The sequence below is a fragment of the Buteo buteo genome, chromosome Z (assembly GCF_964188355.1).
Source record: "Buteo buteo chromosome Z, bButBut1.hap1.1, whole genome shotgun sequence".
Classification (NCBI taxonomy): Eukaryota; Metazoa; Chordata; class Aves; order Accipitriformes; family Accipitridae; genus Buteo; species Buteo buteo.
Window position 1 is genome coordinate 46,228,479 of NC_134204.1, and position 23,936 is coordinate 46,252,414.

At 42.9% G+C, this 23,936-nt stretch overlaps 1 protein-coding gene across 4 annotated transcripts in view; it reads left to right on the top strand.

Annotated features, from left to right (window-relative positions):
* Positions 1 to 10,396: 10,396 nt before the first annotated feature.
* Positions 10,397 to 23,936, top strand: part of DAPK1 (death associated protein kinase 1) — a 94,734-nt gene continuing 81,194 nt past the window's right edge. For 2 of the 4 annotated variants that reach the window (XM_075021417.1, XM_075021418.1), the window contains exon 1: positions 11,849 to 11,970. Coding sequence is in view for 2 of the 4 variants with exons in the window: in XM_075021420.1 (XP_074877521.1) it covers positions 11,909 to 11,970 (62 nt within the window). In the remaining 2 variants the exon portion in view is untranslated. Of the gene's footprint in view, positions 10,561 to 11,207; positions 11,345 to 11,813; positions 11,971 to 23,936 lie in introns of those variants that run through there. The other 2 variants (XM_075021420.1, XM_075021419.1) reach the window with 2 other exon arrangements.

The window sequence follows — 23,936 nt, forward strand, 5'->3', positions numbered from 1 at the left end:
TGTCTTCTCCTGTCTGCACATTGAAGGGAAAAGCTCTCAGATCCTATCTCTGTGTTTACCTTATCTTCTGTCAAAATGAGTCACTGGTTCTCTTTTGTTTCTTGTTTTAATTTTGAGTTTGGTTTGTTTGTGTTTTCTGAAAACTAGTCATACAGAGGGAAGTTGCTTTGTTTGATTCAATGCCTCTTGCTACAGGCATGCTGCCTTTCTTCACTGAATTTGTAATTTGTCTATCGATGTTATTGATGTTCCCAGAGGGTTTTGTGCATGGAGCTCAGGGTATCCCACAGCAGCAGAGATCTCTTTGGCAAGTTCTATGTCAGAAACAAGGTGTGAAAAAATACATTTTAATATCATATGAAAAGCCTGCAGATATTGTAAAATAGATGATCAATATAATGAAAAAATATAATTATGCCTGGTGTAGAGCTAAAATAGTGTAAACATGAGTGGTAATTGAAATGATCATCATGTTCGAGCAGAGAAACAGCAGATGTGATTACCATAGTGCAAGCATTAGGAAAATGGGGTGGGATGAAGCCTGAAAGAATGAAGTGAAGATGTCTTGAGGGGAAACAGAAGAGAAGATATTGGGTACGGGCTAATCCTTGGCTCACCTAGCTAGTAACTTATAATTCTTATTTAAACCCTGAAGAGGGAAAGAAACTCAGAACTGGTCACTATTCCTTGTACCAGCAGCTTCTCTCCAGCAGACTCAAACTGGTGATCCCAGGGGTTTGGCAGGCAATGCTGGCATGGAGCCATGCAGTATTCATCTGGCTCCTGGATTTGTTTCTGGCCTTCTGACAAAAAGCCTTACTTCTTCCTGTAGAGGGTTGATTAGCACTGCTCCTTCATTTAATGTTACTGCAGAGCTTAAACCTTTTTCATGCAGAAAATGTAGAAGATTGCCTCCCCGAGCACCCATTCACCAGCCCAAGCCACTTCAGTTCCTGAAGTGAAATGCTGCTGGCAGATTGTCTTGTAATGGCCATCAAAACCTACTTCAGTGGCTTTAAGTAAAAGTAATTGTTTTCATTAATTCTTTGTCCATATGGAATAGAAAACGGTGTGGGCCGAATCCTGACTTCAGTTACATCTTGTTAAATCTGGAGGAACTGTTTAGTATCTGTAAATGGAACGTAAACTGTAAGTGATCTGTAGAGTGAACATCAAGAACACCACAAGAATTTTTGCTGTGACTTCACACCAAGTCAATAAAGCTAACACAATGATATTTTATTTCATTTAGAAGAAACGTCTGTGGGCCACAAACACTTATTTTTCATGCTTACAAACATTTCAGTAATAATACAAATGCATAAAATACAAGCAAAGAGGAGAAAAGTTTTATTAAAAATCTTATTTGTGCTTTTGTGATACTTTTGTATTGAACCCTATTTAAAACAAAACAAAACAAAACAAAACAAAAAATCTGTTCTTTGTTGCCATAGCAATAGATTCCCAGGGTGAAATTATATCATACTGCCTTTCTTCTAGGTTTCTGCAATGTGCAATCACCACCCACTCTCCTTCATTACCATCAATAATCAGCAAAACCTCCCCACCCCCAGCCTCTATACATCTGCATGTTTTGGGGCGGAGGACATGGTAGTTATTGTTTTGACAGGTGTATGGAAGCCAAGTGAATTCTCGGCATACTGAGGAAGCATGGGGTGTGCTGTCTGAAATGTCCCCAGTCTGGTCCCCTCCGACGACGCCTGTGAGCACCCATCCATCCGCAGTCCCATACCTCTTCTGCACACACGCTCACTGCTGGTGTCAGCTCTACAACACCGCACTGTGATCTGCTGGGAGGGGTGGGAGCAAGCACCTGCGCTAGCCTGGCATTGCCAAAGTAATGTCAAGTTTGAAGTAGAACCCTGATTTCCTAAGGTAAAATGCTATTGCATTAACTCAGTGTGCCACCTCACCCATGCACCACAACAACTTCAAAATTAACACCCCTGTAGCAGATCGACAGGCCGAGCAGAGCTTGCAGAATGTGCACCACGGTCTGAAGATTAGGACACCACATAATGTAATTTAGAAAGCTTGTACCAGGAAAAAATAAAATAAAATAAAAAAAATAAAATAAAATAATCCTGGCCTCCATGTATTTACTCTGAAACAACGTACAGTTACCACTTTCTCGCTGAGGATCTAGCCCTGTGTTTAGCTGTATGGGTATTTCTCCAAGGTTGGATTCACACACACTTTTTTAATACTAAATCCCCCAAATCAAAGCAACTGGTTAAGTTAAACAGTTAATTCACGTTAAGAATTGACCTTGTTTTAAGTTATTCTGGCTCCATTACTTTAGAGGACTGAGCCAATTTATTATATTGATTTACACCAGCTGAAGAACCAGCCCTGGATAACTTTCTGACATTTAATATGACTGAATATTTTTCACTTTATTTGAAATAGAGGCCAGTGTTCTCTAGTGTTTCTTCATGTTGTCACTACTTACATAAAGCAATGCAACTGCAGATTTAACAAGAGCACTGAAGGGACATGAGCTTCCTCCTTCCTCCTCCTCCAGTCCCAGTCCTTTTCCTGCTTTCGCTCCAGAGTCAGGGGTCCTGGGCATATGGCTGAGCCACCAAACCACCCACCTCCCTCACTCGGATTCCTGGCTGCTTCTACCCTTGAGTGATATTCACCAGGTTTTCAGTAGTAATTTCTAATTTTATCTGAATTTCTTGGTATGTCTTTGTTGTTCTTTCACCCATCCTGACTAGACTTTTATCTCATTGGCCAGCTTGTAAAATATTTTTGTTTTCTAAATATTGGTAATCTTTTGCAAAATAAAAATTGTTCTTCTAATTAAAAAAAAAAAAAAGTTTCTACTTAGGTAAATAGAATATACTGTAAAAAAAAAAAAAAAAGAAACTGCTTTGCACAGTATTATGTATTAGGTCTTTGCAACAGCGTGATAGCTGAAAGTCAAAAGGAAAAAAAGAGCTGCATGACAGAACTTTCTCCTTGCCTGTCAGTTAAAATAGCTGCTAAATATGGTTTCAGGTACAAGATACGTCATTGTTTGTGCATGCCTTTGTTAATTCAGGAACAAGGTGTTTTGAATGCTTACTGCCCATTTAGTAATTCTTTATGGATACAATAGTATCTATTTAAGCAAATGCATGTAAATAATGTATCAATTTTGTATGTGATTATGAATGAATCATGATGCTACTTTTATGCTAAGAATACTAAAATAACATTCCGTATTTTAATGGTGGACAAACCCATGCTACTCTCTATGTCTTGAAGTCAGGAGACTACTCTGGATTTGAAAACCAGTGCCTTTATTTAAGCCCATAAGTAAGAATTTCACTCTTTGTTCTGCAAGGTGCTGCATGCTTGGTTGCTACCCAGCAGAGTGATTACAAACTCTCCAGCCTGTATCTATGTGAACAGTGGTTTACTCCACCAGATTCAGAGTTCACAGTGCTATGTCTAGCATCTAGACCTCCAGATCTGCTTTGCCAAATCTCAGCTACAGATTTCTGCAAGGATTTTCCATCCTAATGGGCAACTATGACAATCACTAATAAAAAAATATATTGTTTTTGGCAATGACAGCAGTAACACCACTGTCACACGTCCTGTTTGTAGCTGATGAGCCTTTAGGGTCTTTGGAGAAGGAAGGTCCCTGCTGAGGATGTAAAATCCTCCCGGAACAGCTGAGTATGTAGGTATATAGCAGCAGCTTTTCCTTTGAAAATTGCACAGAAAGAGGATAATCACCAAAACATAGAACAAATAATCCATCTATCCTAGTAGCTGAACTCATCCATCTATCCCAGTAGCTGAACTCATTAAGTAACTTGTTCAGCTTTATCTGTGATACAATAATAAATCAATTAAAGTGACACAATACTAAATGAATTAAAGGCATGCTGGGAGGGATTAATTCAGCTGGGGAAAATGGATTCTATCCCCCTTTTAACACAGCCTGCATCATACAAAACGGGAGGTGCTCACTGCTGGTCCTCCACACAACGGTTGCATCCTGCCTTGCTTTGGAAATTATTGTTTTGGCCCAGAGCCCTTCCTCCACCATGTTTACTCCCAGCATACTCCTAGCAAAGAGGTGCCATCAGGGAAACTGTCATGACTCGCTGACCTTTGGCAGGCTATCATAGCCGTCCATAGCAAGGTGGAACATACTTAGGTTGTGTTACCTTGAGCTAACAATGCAACAAGGGGAAATAAAGGGGATGGGGAATGCCAGGGAACCAAAATTCAGCAGGCAGTGGCCAGGCATCACAACCATTACTCTTTAGGCCAGGTGAAGTTAGAGATCAACCTCAGAAACTGGCATTTCATCAGGACAGATATTTTTGATACCACAGGGAACTTCAGCTGACCGGATTACAGTACTTGAACAATATACGGTATCTCTTAATCAGCCAGCCAAGATTAAGTGTCACTTACTTACACAACAGAAGCCTCTTGTACTTTTTTCCATACCCTTTTGCTTGGTGAATACAGGAGTTTGCAAAAGCTTAGTTATACTCCTACCTAGCTCTCTGCGTGGCACACACACAAAAATGCTCTGCAGGATCAGAATGTGTCATGGTCAGTACCTGGGCAAAGGAATCACATGCAAGGGAAACTGAGCACAAACTTCAAATTTCTCTCTTCAGAAACTCCAGCACAAATGTTTCATTGCCTGCTGCACATGTAGGCAAGATAGGCAGATGGAATGTATGGGCACGAAACATGCCAAACATGATTACTCTATCTCCCAAACATCTAGATGACAACTCCATGCAGATGAACTTGTTGTAGATTCATGCTTAGGGATATTTTGCTTTCAGAAATGCCCAAATACACCGAGCAAATGCTGCAAAAGATTCAAACGGACATTTTTTTAATATGCTAATGATTTCACAGATAGGCATTTTACCAACAGCTGGAGAGTGCTACTCTCTTAACACTCCCCCTAGTCAGGGAGCCAGGCAGCTGATAAATTCATCCTATCCCATGATTTTCAAACTGCTTCCCTTGGTTCCCCAGTATTTTGAGGAATCTATATCATGTACTAATCCAACAAAAGAAATCTCCCACACTTTTACCTTTAAATATCACCTGCTGTATCTGTTCCGGTTAAACACTAGTCAAGTCTTGAGTTATGAGCTATTCTCCTACAAAAATTGTGATAGGCATTTGCAAGCACCAGTGTGAAGACAGAGTTTTGGATCAGCACATTGTACAGATTTTGAGATTCCCTTGATAAATGTTCTTTTAGAACAGAAGACGCAATAATGCTAGCTGTAGTAACAAGATATTTGATACGGACTCCACAGCAGTATATCTGTCATGCCAGACCTACTGAGACAGGAGAAATCTAGGGCAGCAGTTAGGAGCATTAATGACTTTACATCCAGATTGTCCAGTGCATGCTCAAAGGAAACACCATCACGTAGGTGTCTTGGCTCATGGGAGCTGACAGAGATGGTCTTAGAGACTAACTGGAATAAGGAGTTAAGTGTTAGGATAGCATCTTTTTTTAATCATCACCACTCACTTCAGGTGTAATATTGTGCAAATCAGACTGATTCTACAGACATTCTGCATGTAGAGTTTAGTCACGTTTAGCTAAAAAGGAGAAAAAAAAAATTACTTCGAGCAATTAAATACACATCCATGGTTTGGGGGTTAAACCCCATATCCAGCCTGCACTTCCAATGCCTCATCTGTAAAATTATTACATTAAATACTACTCAGCATTTATTTCTAAGGATAAGGCTATGACCGCTGTATTACCGTACTATGCCAAAGGAATTTGAACCTACAAGTGGCTTTGCCAGGCAGTGAGCCAAGGCCAAGTGTCAGCAAGCACATTTCCCTTCTAACAGCTGACATCAGCAGTAAAGTGGTGTGAGAGGTTTGGCTGACTACAGCACCAAAAGATACCGCCACGGGCACTGTCCCACCGACCTCCTCTGCCCTCCACGTGGCCTTCTCTAAAGCTGGTTCTTATCCCTGGCAAGCACAGTGAGTGCCTGTTCGGCATCTACGAACACAAATACTTAACAACCCTCACTGCTACAGCGGTGTAGCAAAGGATAATTAAAGCAACCAATGTTTGCAAAGCATTTAGGGAGCACTGAATTAAAGTTGTTATATAAATTTAATTACCCTTATTAACCTTTTTTTTCTTTTATATATATACACTTTGATTTTTTTGTTTGCCTCGTGACTTGAATTGTGGAGCCCCTCTTAGAAAAAGTAAAAAGAAGAAATAGACATAAAGACAGGACAGCAAGTGCTATCTCATCCTGTTGTCCATTACCTCTGGAAGCTTACTGATCTGAGTAAATATGTTTTCAGGGTCACATATCACATATTACTGATCTGCTGAACTCTTACTTTTCAAAGCTGAGCGGCTGGAATTCTAGTGCATATTGTGCGAGAAGCTGATGCAAAGCCCATTGTTTTATGATAGTAAGTGTTATAAATTATTATTATTATTAAACATGCATATCACGAAACTGAGATGTCAGTCAAGTTCAAGGTTTATAGCACAATATACTGTACAAATAAGGCCTTCAATTCCTCTGTAAAAATCTTGAAGTAGTTTGAGAATTTCTAAGGACTTCCAGCAAGTGCTTTCTTGATTTCTTCTTTCAAATGTAGGTTTGGATTATTCTTTGGTCTGACTGATGAAAATTTACCAAACATTCTGTTACCTATTTGATTGGTTTTGTTTTCATAGGAAATCAAACTGTTTGAGCTCAGAATTAAAAAGTCAAAAATCTAAAGGATTTTCTCATGTTACTTTAGAATATATATTTTGACTTGTGGAGTATGTAATCCTATATGCAACATGAAGTTGTATTATACTATTAAAAGTAACATTTTAACTAAATATTACAAATTACACGTTCACCTTACTGAAATTACACATTAACAAAATCTTTGTCAAAATGTTTTGACTTGGAGTAAGCCTTTTCAGAAAGAAACAGTTCTGCCAAAAAATATAATCATTTGCAGTTTGTTTTCTGTTAAACAAATATACAATAACACAGAGACCAAATCTACGTGGGAGAACAGCTAAAGGAAATCTAAGTCAAAGAGATGTAATTGCTGTTTAGTTCTGATTGTGGTTAGTGTTTACTCTTAGGTCATTTGTCAGATGCTTTCATAATCTTAATTCAGCTTCAGGGCAAGACCCATCCACTGTTGATGTGAGTCTTCCCTGTTCCATCGACAGCTTGACTTAGAGCTGCCCTGTGAGGGCATTGTCACAGAAGGAATGGCATACAGCTTTGTAACCCAAACTCCAAAGTGCTTTGCCCATGACTCTGGTTTTGGGCTTTGGTTCAGGGAGGTGCTGAAACATATGCATTTAAGCCTTCAAGTAGTTCTGATAATCTGCTATTCTCTGGTCCATGTCAGGCATTCAATTAATTGCCTTGCCCAATAGAGGCTTCATTGGGGGATATACATGGTATGGGTCCCTGATGAATAAACACATGAATTAGCAGAGCCTAGGTTATCTGTAACCTTCTTGGGAGATGAAACACTTTTTTTTTTTTTTTAATGAGGAACTGACATAAATATCTAGAGAATAGGAGGCACTAATCTTTCTGTGGTGCTTTCAGAAGAGCAACGCTGCTAATTTTCTATGAACTTTACTTCTATGCGGCTTCCAAAACACAGCAATGAAATGAATTTTAGCAATTTTTAACAAAATAATTTAAATGCTAAGGAATGATTTTTCCAGCCTGCAGAATTTACTCTGCATCACTTAGTTGAGTTTACCTACAGTGCTAAAAGCATTGCCTTGTGAAGCTACAGATCCTGCCTTCTTTGTCAGCAGCTTCCTTGTGAAAGGAATCAATGGATTCAGTTTACTTTCTGAGGGATGTGAGCCCTAATCACAAAAGTCACTGGCACATCTGGAGCTCCTTTTGTAGGAAAAATGCTTTGGGTTTGCCAAAACTGAGTGGCTCTGTGACACTAATGGTCACCCTCCCATTCTGGTGTCATCCCTGGTGTCTCTGATGGATATGGAAGAGCAACCTTCAGGGGCAGTAACTAGACTGCCTTGTGAGAAATCAAAACAGGTAGGAAAACCCTATGAATCAGCTCAGAGAACATCACACACGACCCAGAAAATTGCTTTTATAGTCATGTCAAAAATAAATGCTGATCTCTTAAAAAGAAAACTATACACAGAAGAAATAATAGCCTGCCTAACTAATGTATGTTCTTTGCCATAATTAGTATCTTACATTATTAGGAGAGACATCTCACCTGGATGACAGAAACAAATCAGACAGTGATCTTGAAAAGATTTATCCTGAAAAAACACACTTAATATGCTTCCTTGTCTGTTAACTTTATGTAGAAATGGCTGTGTAGATTCATTAGCAAAGGGGCTGAAAGTGCTATAAATCACTTGACTTGCAGAAATAATGTAGCTTTCCTTTCACTTAACACTGCTTGGGGATACAGATGCTTTCTGCAAATTTGAATCCTTCGTAATATTTATTGAAAAACAAAACACTTGATTTTCTACATAGCAAAATATATATGAACCACTTGGCTTAGTAAGCTAGCAGGTACAAATCACTCCTTTGAAAACACATTTGTTGCTATTAATCTTGCTCCTGATCCTCTTTCATACTGAAATAATCTTACCAACATCAGTATCGCTCCTGATTTACAACAGTGTAAGTAAGGAGTTAATCTCACTTTATTATTTCTGTTATATTACAATAAACGAAAATACAGATTGGCTTGAAATCACGGAACCATGAAATCATGGAGATTTTGCTACTGAGTTTATTAGGGTTGGATTTCACCCAATGTGCTATTAAACCTGTAAGCATAAACCACAGTCACAATTGCTGAATTACATTTGACAGCAATTTAAAATTATTTTTCCCACTTACTACATGTGCAATCCAGTATCGTTCTCATGGAAGTCGATGAGCATTTAAAAAGCATAGCGATGGAGCTGGGTTTTCACCTAGATTAAGTGTTCCCAGACTGCAGGGCAAGCACCACCAGGAATAGGCAAGCCCTTTCAAAGTGGACTGCATCAAACACAACCAGCTGAGTATTTCTCTGAAGAAACAGAAACGGTGCTTCAGCTGGCAAACCTCTTCTTTTGTACCTGTGTATACCCCAGCGGTGCCGTGCCACCGCGACTGCCTTCACTCTGGCGGAGCTTGACTCCTCCTCACGCACACGACATGGTGACACGTGCTGTTGCTGCTGCCACAACAGCAGTCAAACACAACTCTCAGGTCCACTGAGGGGCCTCATCAGCAAGATTCAAGCATCCCAGATCTAGATGGACAGGCGACAGGGGCAAGGTTTCCCCCTTCAGATATGGTTATTAAATGAAAAGGAAATGAGAAACATTCTAAGCAAATCATTTTTCTGCTGATCCTATGCATCTCGGTAATTATCTCGGTTACGGTGTATTGATTCCAACGTGTGCCTGCTCTCACTTGAATCAATAGTGAAATTTCAATTGCTGCAGTTAAAGCAGGGCTGGGTCATAAGGAGTAATACTGAATTGTGTGTCTGAGTAGTGCTTGCAATGCAATATACATACAAGCTACAACAAATGTTATTCTTGTATGAGCTCAGGACCATCATAAAAAATCCCAAAACAAAGAAGTGAAAAACATCTGAAGATCAAGCAAGGTTAGAGTGCTTCACATTTCATGGGCTGGCTCCAGTGATTGTCCTCATTTCCAGCAAAGGAAGAATCTCTAAAACCAAAATGAACTTTTGAACCTGTATCCAGTGTTTGTTAAAAACCTTGAGCTGTGTTGAAAATCTGACAACCTAAAGTGTGTGAGTCGTGACTTTGAAAACCTGTTAGAGATAACTACGTAGAAGATAGGCTGAAGACAAGGCACAGCGTGATACTCCTGCATGTCTGGCTATAAATCAAATACTGAGGGGTGCAGAGTTTTGAATGTAGCTCAGTCTGGGGAGACGCCACCACGCTGCCCTCTTTGAAGGTGGCTTTATGTAACCTCACATCCAGCGATCCATTCAGATGCCCTCCCTCTATGTTACCGCTGACATCAGCGGAGGCAGAAAAATTTTTGACACTTGCCCAAGGTCAGGCCTTGAAAATTTATTTCACCCCAGAAAATTTCAGGTCTTCTGTACTGGTTGCCCTGCACCTGAAGGCGGCCAGGCTCTCTCAAGTGCTAAACCAAGTTAAGTGTAAAATCGTATGACTGCATTGAACTTTTCTTCACCTTTGATGAGCAATTCTGAGAGGTCTCAAGAGTTCAGAGGGAAGTTAAAAGCTGTTCAGTTACTTGACATTACATACTCCCTGGAGGCTGAGCAGCATGGATGGGAGGAAAAAAACTCGCTTCCAAAACGTAAGCAGTAGCCCAAGTTCCGAGTTGGCGTGGGACCAACACGCTGCAGGAAACACCATGCGCTGGGAAAGCTGAACCTGAGGAGCAGCAGCAGCAGCAGCAGCAGCAGCAGCAACAGCAACAGCAGCATCAACAGCAACAGCACGGGCCAAGCCGGGGGACCTTACCAAGCGCCACATGCAAGGTGCAATGCTCGGCGGGGACAACTCGGTCCGTTCGGCATTAAAAAAACGCTCCCCGTTGTCGCCTGGTGGTGGGAGAACCCGAACGCTGACTTTGCGAAGGGCCTAAGAGCGCCCAGGGGGACGGGGGCTCCCCGCCGCCGGGCAGGCTCTCCGCGGGGCTCTCCGGCGCTCCCGGCCTCAGCCCCTCACCCCCGCCGCGAGGCTGCGGCGGGCCCCCCGCCCTCGCCGCTGCCCACCGCGCCTGGGGCGGGAGCCGGCGCACCGCCCGCCCTGTCCCGCGGGGGCCGCTTTTTTTGGCGGAGCGGGCTGCCAGCGGCGGGAGGACGGAGGCCGCCGGCCCCGCGGCTGCCCCCCCCCCTCCCCCTCCGGGCTTCAGCCTGCCCGGGGCGGGGGCGCGGCCGCCGAGCGGGGCGGGGGGGGGGGGGGAGGCCGGAGGCAGCGCACACAATGGCCGCGCCGGCAGCCGCCCGCAGGCCCGCGCCGGGCGGGGGGGGCACGCCGCCGTGGGCTCCCCCCGCCGCCGGGGCGGGGCGCACCTGGCCGTGGCGCCCGGCGGGGCACGGCACGGCACGGCACGGCAGAGCAGGGCAGGGCAGGGCAGAGCAGAGGCGGGCAGGCCGCGGCGTGGGGGGGGGGCGGCGGGCGGCTTCCCATTGGCCGGGCGGCGGAGCCCCGCGCGGCGGCGTCGGCGGTGGCTGCGCGCCGGGCGGGAGCGGCCGCGGCGCTGTCGCCGCCTCACGGGTCGCCGAGCGGCCGGGGCGCCGGCGGCGGCAGCAGCAGCGGGTGAGGGGCGAGCGGGCGGGCGAGGGAGGGAGCGAGCGAGCGGGCGGGCGCCGCCGCGGCCGCGGGGACCGGCCCCGCGAGCCCCTGCCCGGCGGCGGGGAGGGGATCCCCCGCCTCGCCCGCCCTCCCTCGCCCGGGGTCAGGTGCGGGGATGCCCGGGGGCTCCCGCCGCAGGCCCGGCGGCACGTCCCGGTTGACCGGGCAACGGAGCCGCGGAGGAATGCGGCGGGCGGGCGGCTGGGCGGCAGTGCGGCTGCCGGGGAAGGGGCGGGGGCGGGGGGCGCCGCTGCTTTCTTCTCCCGCCGCCCGGGCAGGGGCCGGGGAGGCGCCCTCCGGCCCGCGGGTGCCGCTTCCTTCGCGGGCGGCGGCGGCGGCGGCGGCGGGGGGGGGGGCCGGGCGGCCGCCCCGGCGGCGGGAGGGACGCCGCCCGGCCGCGGGCAGGGGCGTTCACCTCCGCGCTCCTCCGCAGGACGCGCAGCCGAGCGCGGGGCGGCCCCGGCGGCTCCGGGGCGCTGGTGATGAGGGCGGCGAGCAGGGGCTGAAGCCGGCGAGGCGGCGGCGACCATGACGGTGTTCAGGCAGGAGAACCTGGAGGAGCACTACGAGACGGGCGAGGACCTCGGCAGGTGGGTGCGGGCCGGCGGCGGGGCCGGGCGGCGGGAACCGTCGCCGCCGAGCGCGGCGGGGCAAGGGGCGAGAGCAGGCGCAGATCCTGCCTGCCGCTGGAGATGCCCCCGCGTTGCCTTTCCTCCCCCTCTGAGGTGCCCGGAGACGGGAGGGGCAGTTGGGTTTTAAGCTGCGGCGTGCTTGCCTTTTTCAGTACGGGTCTGAGGGGGGGGTTGGACTTTGGCGGTTCCCCATTACTACCTTCTGTGATTCTACGATTGCTACCTTCTCGGCGTGGTGCCCGTCTGGGTGTCGTGCGGCGCGGACGGGAGTACCGGCTGCCTTCGGGCCGGAGGGGCAGCTCTGGAATCCTAAGGCTTGGTGCTGTTAGCCAGGCGGGTAAACTGATTGGAAACGTGGTGGGTTTGCAGGACAGAAGTTTGCATTGTGTCGGTAGCGGAGGACTCCGCATGTATGGCGTGTTGGTTTTGCTTTAATAACGCGGTTAAAGAGGCGGGAGAAACTCCATTTCATCAGTAGGTACTACTGCGGTGAAGATCACTTTCTGGGCATCGCTGCTGGAGCTGGAAGTCGGATCAGGGGATGCGAGCAGGGCGCCGCAGATGAAGCCCTGCCTGCTTGAACTGCAGTTCTTGAATGCTGTGTGGTGGTGTTCCTCCGAGCTCAAGCCAGTAGTCATGCCTTGTTTTTTCAGTGCTGTCTGTGTTTTAAAACTGTCAGTTTAACACTGAATTGTGTTACGTGCGAGTCCCTTTCATCTTCCTTCCCTCTTCTCTAAGGGGGAATCCAGTGGCATTTTAGTGCACCACTATGGCAGAATCCTTTCCTACTGTTCCTCTTGGTGATTTCAAAGCTTAGGATCAGTGTTTAATTACCACAGGGCAGTGTCTGTGGGGCAGATGATCCCACATCTACTTGTGTATACCTTTCCAGTGGAGGGTCCAGCAGTAGCAAATGCTGTGAACAAGGTAGCGGCATAGGTAGGAACTTAGAAATAGAACACTATGTCTTAAAAAAAAAACCAAAACAAAAAAAACAACCAAAGGAACAAAAAGCCCCCACATTATCAGAAAGTTAATTGGACTGCATTTAAAATAAACCTCACCCCATTTATGTACAAGCTTGTCTCCGTGACTTGTACAGGTACGTGATGAATGTGTACTGTTATTTTCACGTAGTGTTCTGAGTTGGCTTTTTCATACATCTAGAATGACAGGCTGTGTTGGACAGCGAAGTCTTATTAACTTGTTGGATATTGTGTTAGAAAGACATTTTATCATGCTAAGCTGTAAGTTTCGGTTATGTGGTCTAAATATTTTGCTTGGACACAAAATTGTTTGATTTCATTTCCATTCTTTTTTGGCAAGAACACATAAAGTGTTCTGAAATTCAAGTTTAGGTTTCTGGACTCTTAAAAATAAAACTATGCCTGTGCATACAGACACCAATACATGATTTACTTTATAGAAGGAAATAAAGACACAGCTCTAGAAATTGTCTGTCATGTTTTCTTAAGGTTCTTCAGGGAGAAGACAATGTCAGTATACTAGTTTAGAAAGTGTTGAAGGTTTATATAACCTCTCTTGTATTTACTTGTAAAGAGAAAGTGTCAACGCAATGTTTGGTCGCCAGTACATATTTGTGAAATAGAACAATTGGCCCTAGGCCAATTACATAAGAACTGTTTAAATATATGGGGATTTTTCCAAACAAACATACTTTAGAGGTCACATGTTAGCTCCAGAACACAGCAGTGAAGACCAAGCATTTCATTTTTACAGTATGGGGAAGTGCAAACACTGACTAATGTAATATAGTTTTAAAAAAAAAAAAAGACTTTTTCAAATTGGCAGAATATTAGGTAATAGAGTTCAGTAAAAAAAAAAGGTGTATTAATGTGATCAGTTACCGACAAGGTATTACAGTACTGAAGTTGTTTTTATTCATCTTAATGCTATATAAACTTGGCATGCAGTCCAAGTCTGTAATATTTTAAGAATTTAAAACAGTGTTAAACTCTGCTCTAGTTTTTCTTTGAAAAAAGTGAAGGAAACTAAGAAACTCATCAGTTTTATCTACTTTTGTGAGAAAATACTGGTGGACAGTAAAACATTGTAAAATATTTGACAGGGCTTTTGCTTTAAAAATGGAATGCAGTTATTTAGAAGGGCCAAAGCTTTCATTTCATCATCACTTTAAGAAACCAGGATTATTCCACTGCGAAGTGTTGCCATAAAACCATAAGAGTAAACAAAACTTCGGATAGCTGTTGTATGGTTTGGTTCAGTAGTGGTTTTAACTTCTTTTTACATTCAAATTTCTAGGATTGCTTGAAATGCTCTCTTGTAAATCCCATTGCTTTCCATTCCTCCTTTACCTCTTAGGTAGGTTTCTCACGATTATGTTTGTGTGTAAATGCAGTTGCAGATGTCAACCCTGAGGATCAAAACTCAAAAGCAGAGAGTATTAAAAACACCTTTGACTTTAAAATTTCTCGTGTTCATTTGGGAACCCAAATGTGATTTAATACTTGAGCCAAGCAATGATGAAAGGTTCCATTTTGCAAAATCAACCTATTTTTCCCGTTCTAAGGGAAGAATTATTTTATTTCCTCTTCCTTAGCTGCAGTCATGCAGCAAACAAGGTGAATAAATGAACAGATGAGTTTTTATTGACAGAGGTGTGTTTGAATAAATGGATCCTGAAGTTCCTAGGCCAACCTGCCTTTTGAGAAAGCTCAGTGAAGATGCAAATCCTCAGAAATTTAATAATCTTCACTATTTTCCCTTGTAAATTATTTAGCAGTCTTTATTACCTTATAATACTTCTGACAGTAACTAGAATAAAAAAATCATTTGAATAAGAAAGTGATCTAAGAAAGGTGTCTTGAAGAAAGTAAATGGATTATGTAAATTAAATTTTTGACTGAAACTAATAAAGGAGGTTTAAATATTGCTTAACATAAAACCTTGAGTTGTTGGAAGCAAGGAGAAGGGATAATGGTGTGCCTAGGCTGAAAAAAAATGCACTTTCTGGTTTTCTGGTATTGCACAGTGCCTTTGCAGAAAAAGTAATAAATGGTCCTTGTCCTTTTACCAAAATGTTTGAGTTTTATTCCATTTTTTGGTTTGTTTTGATTTATGCCGGGGGAAAGTAAGGAAAAAGAAACTTGGGATTGTGCATACTGACAGGATCACCCTTATTTGTCTTGCCCTGTACATGATTTCTTCCGACACATTTGTGGCTGTTCAAGTTGGTTTATCTTAAGCTTTTGTACCAGAACAGTCTTGTGAGACTTGTGGATCAAATGTTGTCTTTAGCACAGAACATATAAGAAGATTGTGCTCTTGATCATTGTGTATGTTGCATTGCATACGCTTTTATTCCGTCTTATGAATTTGAAGTGATTGCATCATTCAGATGCAGGCTACCTACAGATGTGTTAAGTAATCATCTGACCATGAAATTTCAAGGGGTGGTAGAGATTATTGTGAAAGAGCGACAAATTTACTAAAGCTATTTTGTTCATTTTAATTCTGCCGGTAGTTGCAGGCAGTGTGACTGTGCATTTTAAATACCCTGCTGCAGTGGTTTTACTTCAGTCAGCCCAAAAGGCAGAAATTCAAGTTCATCAGTATTAAAAACCTCGCCACAGTGAGCACGCAAGTAAAGGCCTTGAAACTAGATCAAACTAATAAAAATATTTTTTCTACTCTCCTGTGACTGGCCTTACTTGGGAGTTGCTATCGTACTGTAAGAAATGAGGCATTGCTTAAATAATTACAGGGAGAGGTACCCAAAGCAAGCTATGGTATAGATACATACTGTGTCTGTTTATGTGAATTGAAGTGATTTAGTTCCTGATCTTACAAACAGCTCCCTCCTCCTTCACCCCTCACCTCCTTGTTTGTTTGTTGTTTTTTTTTCTTTAAACTTTCATGTGCTTCCGAAAAGAGATGCAGATTGTTGTAATAAAGTTTTGGAATTGAAGAATGGTATTTGCATTGCACTGTAGTTTGCAATTTTTAGATTCTTGTTGATTCAAAAAGTAGGAAGAGGTATCTAACAATTTTAAACTTAAAGCTTGTTCGGACCTGTTGGACTCACTAGGGAAACACTTGTTGAATAAAAGCTGTGATGAATCTCAGCAGTTTTGGAAACCAGTCTGTTTCTGCTTGATAGCTCACTAAGCAGAGGCACTAACAGTAAAAAGCAGTAAGCTAACCCTGCTATCTAAAGTATCTAATCACTTTATCATTTGTGAGATAACAATGCGTAGGATAACATGCTGAAGATGCCGATAAGGGAGAACAGGGAGCTGTGCAAATGTGTATTTACAATCTGAAAAACATTCTTTTGCCTTTGAGTGTTGAGTGAAAAGAGATTTTTAAAATTTTTTTCCCCTGGATGCTGGAAACTGATTTCTGTAGTAAGCAGAACACAAATATATATATATATGTGTCTGTGTACGTGTATGTATATATGTATTTTTGGTTATTCACGTATCACTTTTCAGAAACGCTGCTTTTTACAACTGCGAAGGCTGTACATCTTCTATCCACACACCATAACTGTAACTACATTGCATGCCGGTGTTGGGAGGAGAGTAAAAACGCTCAACAAAAAATAACTTGGATGGCAACTAGAATTTGACCTTCATGGCGCTTTCAGGCTTGACAACTTAAACTAATCTTGCTAACTAGCTGATGTACTAAAATTCTGTGAGTGTTGTCAAGCTCTCTTGCGAGATCTATAGGATGTGAAATTCCTTTGAGATGATACGTCCTTTCAGAGTGGTCGCATTTAAAATCCATGCCAACTGTCTTTAGTAATGTTATAGTGTAACATTTTTTCCTGTGAATTATCAGATTAGAAAGTCATATGGGGGTGGGAAGGAGCAATGTGAACCGTGGTCTGGTAAGGCTGCAAGTATTGCATGTAAGGTATAAAATTTTTAACTGTGATACACTGATGTTTCCACTTTCTGTTTTCTTGGATTTTCTTGCTGTAACAATATCTCCATTGCTCCATTAAAGGCATGTGTTAACCTTCCTTTTCATACAGAGGTGATATGGTTAAGTACTGAAGATGCAGAAGGTGCAAACCTCTGCGGTACTGTTTCCTGTGTTATGTGTACAGGCACAACAATAAATATAGCAAGTGTGGAATTCTATAACTACATGCATGCAAATTCCAGTAGAACATGATAATTAATTACAGTAAATTGAGTGGACTATATGAGTTTTTCAGCGACAAGGACCTCGGAAGAAACCTGGAAAACGTTGGCCACAAAGCTGCTGTTTGAGCAGGAAACCTGGTTGGTTGGTTGGTGTATTTGTGCCTTTTTTTTTTAAGGGTTGAAAATTGTGAAATTCGGACTACAGCAAAGAACCCTTTCTGTGCTGTTTGTGAACCATGTAAATATTGTATCAGTCTCTGTCAGCTCTCAGAGGAGAAGTCAGTTATTCCATGACTGTCTGCAAGTTCTGCCACTGGTGGTTGCGTGGGTACCGAAAAAGAAGGTCTCAACTGGAAAGCATAGTGGGAGGAATTATATTCTTCTGTGTCTCAAGTCACTTTACCTCCCAGCCATGCTTCAAAATGCCTCCTTTTCACAAATGCCTAATAACCTGCGAGCTGCTGATTGCGCAGGCTGCAAGAGGCTGTCACTGTACAGTGCTACTGGTGACAATTACTGCCTTATAAAATGTGCTGAGAGGTTTGCTGCATGAAAAGCACAAGAGGTGCAGATGCTTTTTCAGTATAATTGCTTGGTCCTGCTTAGTTTATTTCTCGCTCTGGGGGAGAATAATGCCTGCTTTGTAGGTCTTTTAAAATGAAGTGTAATTAAAACTAGAGCTTGCTGATTATTCTGTGCCTTCAGTTTAAATGTACAAATCTTTGTAAATCTAAACTCATCAGGAAGCAGATAAAAACGCTTGTCTTGATTTCTCTTCTAGCCAGGCTCAGTGAGGCACAATCAGTACCGGAGCTGGTATGTTAGGGGTGTGCTGAAACTTTCGTTCCATCTTTCCAGGCTTTGGTTTTTTGTCCTTCTGTGTTTGTGGGAGTTTTTTGGTGGTTTTTTTTTTTTTTCCCCTTTACAGATGTCGAGTATATCACTTCTTCTGATGGAGCTGTGTGTACCAAACAGAAATTAGCCCCTTTACCTTAGGAAAAGGGAGGCTGAGGCTGCGTTTTTGAGAGCCGTGTGCTAAGCTCAGTCCGTGCTGTTGGTGGCTGAAAGGAGCAGTATCACTTTCCTCTGCTCTGTGTTTCTGTGTGGGGTTTTTTGATGCAGCAGTGCTGCCAAAGGCGGAGGGGGGGGACCAAACCACCTTATATCTTATTTATGGCAGCAGTGCACACTCAAATCAGCTGAAAGCACTGTGAAATCTCAGCCTGTGTGAAGTTGTGATTGCCTCCATAAATATACCTCAAGTTAAATATGTAGGAGGGACAGAGTTACAGTCCCTTTACTACAAAGGCAGAATAACATAAACTGACAACAAGGAAGTTAAGCTGGAAATTAGGAAAAGGATGGGTGGCGCAGTGGTTCTGGAGTTACCTTGACAAATGGTTGTTGCAGTTGGTCAGAGGTATTCAAAGGTGTATCAGTTTTTGGAGGAAATTGCATGTTTCCTGTGAGACCCACAGATGGGCTTAATGGCCAGGTGTCCTTCTGTTTTTAACTGACTTGGTTAGCAAACCTGTGGAACTTGTTGGTACAATTTTATATTCTGCAGTAAAGGTGCCAGTTAAAGGAGTGGCTGAGTGGTTTCTGTTTCCTGGATGGTAGTGACTTGCATAGGAGCTCAGTCTCAAATAAAACTGTTGTTTCTCAAACTGTATTTTGACCCCATTGCAGGAAGATAAGTGATGCAAAGGAAGATTATCCAACAAACCTGGAAAGTGTTCATTGACTTACCATGCAGTATAGTGGATCCTGCTTAACCATCACTGAGCTAGACGAAGCTGAGGGAAGTGTGGACAAAGCCTAAAGATCTTCAAGCCTAACCTATTTCATTGCATGTCTTTGTTATGCAGTGAATTTTGGAGTAACACAAATGGTGTGAAATTTAGTACAACTGGGTACAAAGGCCTGTGCCAAGCAGTCTAATATAGTTAATGTTGTTAAACTCTGGACGTATCATCACCTAGGGGGTGATACAGAAAGAGCGGAACCTGCATGTTTTCGTCAGTTGTTGGGTGACATTCCTGTTGGTTTTGGTACAGTTATGGAACAAGCTAATACCAGAGTTGAATTGTAGGGCCGGGTATCTCTCTATATCCTTGTGCAATACCTTGCTACATCCTCCTTTACATGGTACTCACAGCTCTTGTCGCTCCATTTCAAACAGATTGCTGCTTTTCTGATCTAAAGTGACGAAGAGTTGCTAAGGTGGTGAAGCTGGAAGAAACTTCTTAAGAGAGGAGTGGTACATTTAGCCTTGCACCAGGCAGCTTGGAGTGGTATGATTTTTAAATACACTGGAAGAATGAAAATGCTTGGGGAAACAAAGAAACTTTAGTAACTGGATGTACACTTAGAGTGTTCACAGGTGAATCTTCAGGCTGTTAATGGAAAGGCTGTGTGCCTCCAGGAAAGTGAAGTTTGGGACTTGTCTTTGAAATTAAGTCAATGTGAACAGGGAACCTAAGTTGTATCAAGATTGAGCTTGTAAAATTAAAGGAAAGGATGGCATAATACTGTCCTGGGAGAGGAGGAAGCTGATAAGGATACAGTTATTGTGGATATCTTAGATCAGTTTTAACTCTCTCTTTCAAAGCTTTCAGGCACATTGTAGTCCTTGAGGATGTTGTCCTTTTGTACTAAAGGCGTTATATTTTTAGTGTGTTGGAGTTCAGTGGGTTTTTTGATTGTGGCACACATTGATGTTGGGGAGAATGTCTTTTAATAGGTGCTTCTCAACCAAATCCAGAATAAGGGGAAGGAAATAAAACATCAAACCCAAGAGAATAATGTTGCAGACCATCATGTGGATTGCTGTAAAACACCACACTGAGTAATCCACGTGATGGTCTGCAACCTTATTCTCTTGGGTTTGATGTTTTATTTCCTTCCCCTTATTCCCTTCTGATTATGCAAGCAAATGTGACAGACAATTTCCGCTTGAAGAGACAATACTGTTGAGGAGGAAGCATCATTGCAAGGCTCCCCAGACTGCGTGCGTGCATTGACCACCAGGAGCAGGGACCTTGCAGCATGGTGGTGTTCCACTCTTTGCTAGAGCAAGTCTTGTCCAGTGTCATCTGCCTGCAGGGGCAAGTCTGTTTGTTTGTTAGCTTAAATGGTCTTGCCTGTACTTAACCCCACCAAAAACACTTCTTACTGGGTGGTCACAAACATAAGGGGACATACCCAAAGCTTGGAAGAGTTCACAGGCAGTGTAAGTTGTAACTGTGCATACAATGTGATTGAAGCGTATAGTTTAATTGAGTTTTCTGCTGAACTATGCAAAGGACTGAGCTTCTGGAAAGGAAAAAATTTGCTTTGGGTGGTAGCATTCTGTCTGTATGCTTCTTGCTTGAACAGGATGTGAAGTTAGCCTTTAACTGACCTGGTGTATTGGAAATACATTTCCACTGATTTCCACTGTATCTTTATTTGTGAGCATTTAATACTGTGTTTCTAAGTTTTCACAAGTTACTTGAAGAGCCCTACTTTCTCTCCGGTATGTAAATTGGCTTCTGGGCTCCTGTCCTTTTCCTCAGTTTTTTCTCAAGTATCAGTAAGTAGTCATTGTAAGATTTGAGGTACTGGGTGGGTGTGCCTGTAGAAGTGTTCACTTAGAGTACCTGCTCATGTGCCATGGGAACTGATAGCTGAGGGACGTTTTCTCCAGGTCACATGGTCTGTTGAAACTGTGGTGTTTGGAAGTTGTTACTCTTATGGGACAGAGAAAAGGTGTTCATTTCTGGAGACTTTGGTGAATTTTAACTGTCTTGTGATTATAGAGAGGCAGTATGGGGCCTCTCATCTATTCTCTCTCTGTTTTCTGAAATTTCTAGTCTCGTTAACTATTGCAGGGTTGTCTACAGCTTAAGAGGATTGGACTTCATTGCTGAGATGGTCCTTTGTAATCCTGTGTTTCTAAATGAGACTAAGAAAGCCTATGCTTAAAACCTACATTCATATGTACTGTGTGGTGTGTGTTATTTGGTACTGTGCTTCCTTTGCCTAGTTATGTAGAGGAAACTAGATGGAGCTAACGTTTATGTTGATAATATTGTAAACCATGCCAGAACAGAATACAACTAAATTATTCTGCCAAGTTGGAGATTGAGGTGTAGGGGTTTTCCCCTTTATTGACAAAGGAAAATAATATTAGTGGGTATTTTACTTGCATCTAATAAATTCATGGCCAAGAACTCAGCACTTTCAATAACTTCATCAACAAAACTGGCAGTTTATTAATTCGCAAGAAAAAAAAATACATGCTATCTTGTGTAAAAATAAATTTTAGCTTTGTTTTGATACTTTTCTTCTTGCTGACTCTGATTCCTTTATTGGGACATTTGGTTCCTGCTACCTTTAATGAAGATGATGCAGATGTAATCCCAGAGATAGATATTTCACCTTGTCTCCTGCTTTCTTTATCTTTGTGTTGGTTTGGTGTTGGGTTTGGGGCTGGGGGGGGTTGTTTGGTGGTTTGTTTTTTTCTTTTTTCCTGCAAGCATAGACTTCAGACATTTTGGTATGGGAGTTAGGACTTCTTTGGTATATTATCTGACTGTCAGTATTTTTGTATCTCCATGAGCAGGACCATCTGCTCAGAATTGTTGTGATTCCCTGGGAAAGGAAAGCACATCAGGGAACGGCTTAGTTCCTTATGTCTCATCTTTTCTCATTGCTTTTTATTTGAAAGGGCCTTCTGATACTACTTACTTCACATTCCTGCCTAAAAGAAGGATTGCTTTTCCTGCTTTTGTTGCCAGTTATAACATTATCTGGAGAACAAATCATTCCAGATTGTATTTTACAAAGCTGGTCCACTTCTGCAACCCCTGTTGTCCCTTTAAAAAGAAACCTTTATGTTAGTGTCCCTCCTGCGGGTGTGTTAGTTTCTGGTCAGCACTGCCCTACCTGCCTGCTGGCCTGCCTTCGTGTTTTTACAGGGTGGCTAACCCAGCCTAATGAGAGGGCCAGTGAATGGGATGATCCTGTCCCTCACCCACTGAGCTGCATTCTCCTGCTGCTTCTCCTGTGCTGGCACTGGCACTGTCCTGAGCACAGCCTGGAAGCAGGAGCGGATTACAGATTGAGCTCCCTGAACTGGGTCACCGTGGGCATGCCAGGCAAGTATGAGTGCCAGCTGCCGGCACGGTGTAGGAATGCACAGCCAGAGGGATGGGGAAGCCTCCGGTTGTGACAGATGCTGGCTCAATCTACTAAACCACACAGTAAAGCCCATGCCCCGTGTGCTCTGTGTCAGTGCCATGCAGGTGTGGCCGGCTAAGACAGCATGGAAGAGTTGCTCTGAACTGGGAGGCAAAAACTGACTGTCAATTAACCCTGGACAACAAGATCGGTGACTGCACAGTCTGAGTATGTTTTCCTGCGGCAGCAGCCGTAGGGTAGCCAGACAAGCCCTCCTTTGCTTGTCCTTGCAGAGGTCAGACTGGGTAACTTGGAATATTTTTTTTAAATGTTCTAAATTCCTAAGTGCCCAAGCTTGTCTGCAAGAGTGAGTAGTTGTGAATAAAGGCTGAAGAGCTGGGGAAGTGGACAATTATTTGGCTGTAAATAGCAGCTCATAAAACCATGATGTATATGGACAGTTAGTAAGGCACTTGGTATGAGATTTGTGTATGTGACACAAACTGTGCTTTGTTTGTAATGCCATGTCTTCTTAAAAAGCTGTCTTCAGTCAAGGGAAAGCAGTATTTTCATCACTGGACTGAATATTTTGGCTTAAATTATGTGTTTATAGATCGTATTACTTGGTGAGTTTCTTATGTATTTAGCTAACATCAAATTAATGGAGGAGAAAAAGCAGAATTTTTCCCCCACAAAAAATTATTCTGCCATCTTCTGTGGACTATAAGCTTGAGTCTGTATGTTTCTTCTTGTGAGCTGATACTGAAAGATTAGTAAGATACCTGTGGATTTTACAGTGAATCTTTGTAACTGATGGGAAATAATAAAACATGGTGAAATCCATTCCCCACCTGTAACCATCGTTTCTTGGGAAAGCTGAGTCATAACCTGTTTGGGACTTTGCAGTCCATCCTCACTTATGCTTTCAGTGATTAGATTTTTACCCTTTTTCTAGTAACGGTTTGGTGAATGATCCATACCCTACCATAATTTTAAATAATTCTTCAAATATGCTGAAAAAGTAACATTTTCTTACATTAGCGTTGTTTAATGTATCTAACAGGTGCAGCTGTGCTGCCAATGTCATGCATTTGTGTATTTTTATTTGTGGCCATTCAATGTAGCTATCTTCCAGAGTCAAAATCTGCATAGAAATGCTGCCTAGAGGCACATTGTTATTGCTCATTAAGATCATAGGTCATATGCTATAAAACAGGGAGGTTCTGAAAAGGGAAAAGGAAGGGAAGCTGCCCATTGTGATGAAAGAGTGGATGGCATAACTGAGATCTGATAAGTATTATCACTAGACTCTGCCTCCCCAAGCTGAAGGACAAACACCCACGTCAGGCATGCCTCAGAACCCATTGCTACAGAAGAGAAACAGGAAACTCCAAAACATTTTGTGTATGCACTAACAGCAACAACAGTCTTTAGCGTCAACAAAATCACGTTTTTTCTGCTCATGTGTTTTAATATCCAGTCCCAGCTCCTGCTTTAAGAATTTCTGAGCAAGTGATGCCTGAGCTTTTATGTTCAGTTCTGAGTCAGATGTACGTCACGTACATCTTTCAAAATTCAGGAAGACTAAGTTATGATTTAATGTTAATTGCTGTGCTGGTTTAC